Source organism: Lipotes vexillifer, unplaced genomic scaffold (assembly GCF_000442215.2).
Source record: "Lipotes vexillifer unplaced genomic scaffold, Lipotes_vexillifer_v1.1 scaffold24, whole genome shotgun sequence".
NCBI lineage: Eukaryota > Metazoa > Chordata > Mammalia > Artiodactyla > Lipotidae > Lipotes > Lipotes vexillifer.
Window position 1 is genome coordinate 746,300 of NW_006782914.1, and position 5,775 is coordinate 752,074.

The following is a 5,775-nucleotide window of genomic DNA, read 5'->3' on the forward strand; positions in this document are numbered from 1 at the left end:
AAAAAAAAAAAAAAAAAAAAAAAAAAAAAAGAATGACTTAAAGCAGATAAAAGTTTGAATGTGATTTGTAGAATAAAACTACAAATAGTAATAACATTAAATGCCTTTAAAAAGTGTTCAGATGTATGTTACATGTTTATTTGTATTTGTAAAATAATCTCTCTTAATTTAGATATGGGAAGTTTGACCTTTAAATTTGTTTCTTTCTTCAACAGTCATGTGTGATACTTCTAAGCCTTCTCCTCCTCTATGATGTATTTTTTGTTTTCATAACACCATTCATCACAAAGGTATGATATTTTTAAAATCCATGAGAAACATGCTAAAAGATGAGAATCTTAATGCTCTTAGAGTATTGATTTTGCAGATGTTTACCACTGACTGAGTTTTAATTCTCTTAAGAAAATTATCATTGAAATTGGCCTTTTAGCAGAGGATATTTTTAAGTCTTTAAGCCATTCTGCTAAATAAAAAAATCTGTCCTGTTTGATGTAAACATGAGAATATCTATAAATTTTCCTACCCATTTTAAAGTAACTTTTCTTATTATTGTAAAACTATAAATATGTGCTATAGAGAATATAGACAGCAAAAAGAATAAAAAAGTGTCATTGCTACTTTCATTTCTGTAACCCTAGTGTGAGACTAAGAAAGAGCACCACACTGAAAGTCTGAAGACCTCAAGTGTAGGTCTGTAACTTTATAACCCTGGGCTGCTAGTCACTTAGCCCTCAGTTTCCTAATCAGTTAGGTGAGGAAGTATTGCTAGCATTCCATCCTCTCTTTCCATCAGTAGGATTCTTTTGGTTGCCACTGCCAGAACCCAACCGAACCTTTCTATATGAAAGAGGTCCCATCTACCCAGGACATGTGCAAAGGCCAGGGTGGGCCTGGCCTCAGGAGAAACTAGACTCAGGGGCACATGCTCTTCCTTTCTGCTTCTGTCCATATGTTCATTGTCTCAGACTGGCTTTTTCCATGAGTTTAGAATCATAGCACTCAAATATCTGTCAAATGTTGACTGATCAAAAATCTGGAATCACTTGTCACGTTTTAAATCTTAATACTGCTATGAATGAATTTGAAAGTAATTATTGTAACACAGATAATAGTCCCTTCACTTATAAGTTATATTTGTTCTCATATTTGTATTTTTACTTTTCTCATGTGTTTTGACCCTCATAAGTGATCAATAAATATCCTTCAAATAAATGAAAGTAAATTAAAAAAAAAAATAGGTCATCTATTCCCAGCTTTACCATTAGCTCCTCAATAAAATCCTGGTGCTGTTCTTAGAATAAGGGAGAGGTGTTGGATGAGTGTGGTAGTCCTTCGTTGCCCAGTTTTTCTACCTTGTGCCTATTCCTGTCTCATGAACATATTTTTAATTATTGCTTAATTCTTCCACTTTCCCCACTTTGGGTCTTGCTTTGTAACTTCATATCATTTCTTTATCCTTTGTCACTCTCATATATTTAGTGTTTGATATTATAATCACTGCTTTTTTCCCTAGTAGTTCTTTATTCTTTAGCCCCTACTATCTGTGAAATCTCTGCATTTCTGATATTTGCTATAATGGCATAAGACAAACATGTGCTCCCTTGGGGAGCTAAAATTGCAACTAGGTAACAAATGTAGTTAACTGTCCCAAAACATTAGCACCTTTCCATGCTTTAATGATGAGCCATCTGGCTCACTGACTTCATTTGCAATAGTAACCTAAAAAAGCATACCACTAGTATTCTGGATTATAGCAAAATTGTTAATTTACCAAAGCATATTTCAAAGTTCTATCCAAAGCTGTTCTAGCTTGTGTCAGTTTATTTGGTTAAAAAAAAAATGTTTCTATAAGTCACTCCATCAGAGATCTCATAATGAAAGTAAAGCACTCTCTCTACAAAGGCATTTCCATAAGTCAACACGTAGTCATACCATATGATACATATTTTGCACAGTGGGCATAGCTATAAACTATAACTAAACTATTTATTTATTTTTGGCTGCATTGGGTCTTCATTGCTGTGCACGGGCTTTCTGTAGATGCAGTGAGTGGGGGCTACTGTTCATCGCTGTGCGTGTGCTTCTTGTTGCGTATCTTCTCTTGTTGCAGAGCACAGGCTCTAGAGCGTGCGGGCTTCAGTAGATGCGGCACGTGGGCTCAGTAGTTGCAGCACGTGGGCTTAGTAGTTGTGGCGCGCAGGCTCTAGCACGCAGGCTCAGTAGTTGTGGCACACAGGCTTAGTTGCTCCACAGCATGTGGGATCTTCCCGGACCAGGGCCCAAACCCGTGTCCCCTGCATTGGCAGCAGATTCTTAACCACTGTGTCACCAGGGAAGCCCCTAACTAAACTCTTTAAAAAATAATTTTTCCATTCTGTTTTAACGCTAGTATCACTTTATAAATGCCAAGCTTGTCTGCCAGCAAACTATGTCCATTCACTACACATAAAAAGTTTTAGTATATTAAAGGTATATGGTAATAATAAAGATGTCTTTGAGTCTTCTTTCCTCTGTGCTTAGGGAATTTTTCATCTTCTTTTTTTCCTTCTTTGTTCCCAGTGACTAGGAATGTGATTTCTAGTAATCTGATCCACTGGAAAAGATTCAAGTGCTCTTTAGCGTTCACTGTTGTAGATTTACCTTAACACCTTCTTCTCAGTCTGGTTTGTTTGTTAGGCAACTCAAAATGAAAATTAGATACATGATTTCTGATTTTTGTGGTTTTCACTGAAAATTTCAAGGATTAAATATTAGACATTCTAAACATGTTCTTGACCCTGGTATTAGTAGACTGTTAATGAGTTGGCAGGACAGGTAGCCATAGGAGTACAGGTAATAAGAGCCTGTCTTCATTTTTTTTTTCATCCACCACCATACTAGGTATAGTATCTTGCAAACAGTAGTTACTCAGGTAGATATCTTTGAACGTATAAGAGGATGTTAATAATGGTCTTCAGTTAAATGTTTTAAATAGCAATTCAAAAATGAACCAACGTGAACTCTATCTGGAAATTGAATCATATCATGGGAGTTTGCTGGAAAGAACTGTATTTAATATTAGTTTATTTTCATAAACTCCTGTGATTTAACCCTTCTGTAACCCGAAGCTTAACATAAGGAAAAGATTTCTGTAACTAAGGATTTTATCCTTCTTTCTACTCAGCTTAGGTGTCAGTGAGTCTTAAAAATATTTTTAAGTCTTCTTAAAAATACTCAAGTAATTTCACCTATGCACCCCACCCACATGGCAAATAGTATAGCTAATCAATCAAATTTTCCTAAAATTCAGCATTATTTATCTTCCGACTACCTATTTGGGGCATGTATTTATCATAATGTGAAGTGTAAGATGGGTGCTCATGCAGTCTTAGCTACATCTGAATGTTTTCCCTCTCCCCAGTAGATTTGGCCGTCAGGAAATAACTTTTTAATAAACACAGCCCACATAAAAAGACCTTAGGCATACACAAAGAAAAACTTCGGCTAAGGTTAATATTTTGATTGGTGCATAAAAAGCAGGCAGGGCTGAAATTGGACAGGAGTCAGGATAGAGAAATGTTCTCAAGTTCTTTAGGGCTGGGTCTTTTCAGGTTTGGCTTCATTGTTATTGTGGTGAGTAGTCGGAAGATCAAATGTAAATAAAGTTACCAATATTTATTACAAATCTAAATATAAAAAATTTCAATATTTCTTGTGTCTCTGTTCATTGTTATTGCTAAGAATGACTAAGGACACATAGTATATGACATAATGTAATTAAAAGCACTTAAAATTTATAGCCCATTAGAAATGCTAGATATTAGTTGTCAGCATAAATCAGTGCTCAAACTCAATTGAATAATCTTTGTGTGGTTTATCTGTAAGTTTCTGATAATTGTTGAGCTCTGATAAAGTGGAACAGCATGCTAGATGAAATTTGTTTTAGATGACTCCAAGTTTTGCTATCTACAGAGACCGTTTTAGGAAAAAATCAGTCTACAACCCATTTTTCATCAGCTTACAGTAGGCCATGAGCCATGGGATCAAATCTTTCTTGAACACTGGCAGATTGTTCCCTTTAAGTGATTGAACAATTTCTTTCACCTTTCTTCTCAATTTTAGAATGGTGAGAGTATCATGGTTGAACTTGCAGCTGGACCTTTTGGAAATAATGAAAAGGTAGGGATGGCAATTAAATACAAATGGCTGCCAGTGTATGTGTGTGTGTCCAGTTAATAATTTTGCCTTCTTGTGTAATTCATTGGTCACGTAGTGCATGTTAAGCTATTGTAAAACTTTATTTCTCACAAAATATATCCCTTTTATTAGTTATTCTAAATTATTAAATACCTATTGACTTGGGTTTCATCCTAGAATGATGGAAACTTGGTGGAAGCCACTGCTCAACCCTCAGCTCCCCATGAGAAAGTAAGGATTGTATTTCAGATATGTTCATTGGACTTTAAATCATACCCTCTGAGACAAGACTCTTCTTTGGGGAAAAAAAATCCAGATTGCCAAAAAAAAAAAAAAAAAAAGTTTCAAGGCCTGAGTCCTATTTTTGGTAAAAAGGAAAGAGAAAAAGGTTAGATATGCGGATACTGGATTAATACTGTTAACCCTACATGTGTGTTGGGTTTTGTTTTTCCAAAACTACATATCTATTTCTTTCAAGCTTTCTATAAATTCAGAGTATATATATGCCTAATTTATGTTCTCTGATTCTAAGCTTTTCTAAAATGTTAATTCTCAAATGTTAAAACAATTACTCTAATATCATTCCTTCCATTTCTAAAGATATGGGTAAAGATTCCTAAGAGGTTTATTGGTGGCCTCTTTTGTTTTTGTAATTACAGTTACCAGTAGTCATCAGAGTACCAAAGCTGGCCTATTTCTCAGTAATGAGTGTGTGCCTCATGCCAGTTTCAATATTGGGTTTTGGAGACATTATTGTACCAGGTAAGCGGTTGTTTGTATCAATTTGAGTGGAAATATACTGATGGTTTAACACTGTCAAATGTATAGTATCAAATGTCAAATGTTAAAAGTTACCTACTCTGTATTAAGTATTTCTGGCTATAGCTAGAGCTGGGATCAGCCACAGAGACAGAGGTGGAGAAAAAGTGTTTTGGGGGGTAGAAGATAAAGCCCAAATAGTAACAACCAAAGTATATTTTCCATGGCTCAACAAGTGTCTTAGAAGAAGTAACTAGTATCAGTTTGACCTTCTTTCCCAAGAAAGTATATAACAAATCCCCCTTTAAACGTTGAATTTAATATTACCAAATGTATCATAATAAAATAATAGTTATATTCTAGGAAAAGTGGTTTAAGAATACTAAGCAAGGTCATGACCAAGAGGAAAACATAGTAGAACAACAATAGCTTGTAGGGCACTATAATGCAAAAAAAATACAGCATGTGGTGGAAATTGATCACCTCCTAGCATGTCTTCTCTGACAGTTATTGCAGTTCTGCATTATTTTCCTCACTGGGCTACCTGTAGAATAAAGTTAATCCCAGCCCAGGAGTAATATAGTGTAGAAATAATTAATAATGTTTCTCAATCAGCTGAGAGTTTTTCCTTCCTCACTTTACTTATAGTCTCCTTATGTACTAACTGCCTGTGGCTGGATAAAGAGTACTGGCTCTTCTGAAAAAGCCCTTTCATTGACATAGTAAAGCTGGATAGAGAGATAAGCAAAAAGTGTTGCCGTGTGAGCTGGATGGCAAAGACCAGTGTAGCAGCTCTCTTAGCTCAGTGAGTCTCCATTCACATAATTGATTAAGTAGGGA

The 5,775-nt window shown here is 35.3% G+C and overlaps 1 protein-coding gene across 1 annotated transcript in view; it reads left to right on the forward strand.

Moving 5' to 3' along the window:
* Positions 1 to 5,775, forward strand: part of SPPL2A (signal peptide peptidase like 2A) — a 32,082-nt gene that overhangs the window by 13,635 nt on the left and 12,672 nt on the right. Inside the window, exons 9-12 of the mRNA XM_007455524.1 lie at positions 216 to 290; positions 4,102 to 4,158; positions 4,354 to 4,407; positions 4,836 to 4,938. Of these exons, the coding sequence (XP_007455586.1) occupies positions 216 to 290; positions 4,102 to 4,158; positions 4,354 to 4,407; positions 4,836 to 4,938 (289 nt within the window). The remainder of the gene's footprint in view (positions 1 to 215; positions 291 to 4,101; positions 4,159 to 4,353; positions 4,408 to 4,835; positions 4,939 to 5,775) is intronic.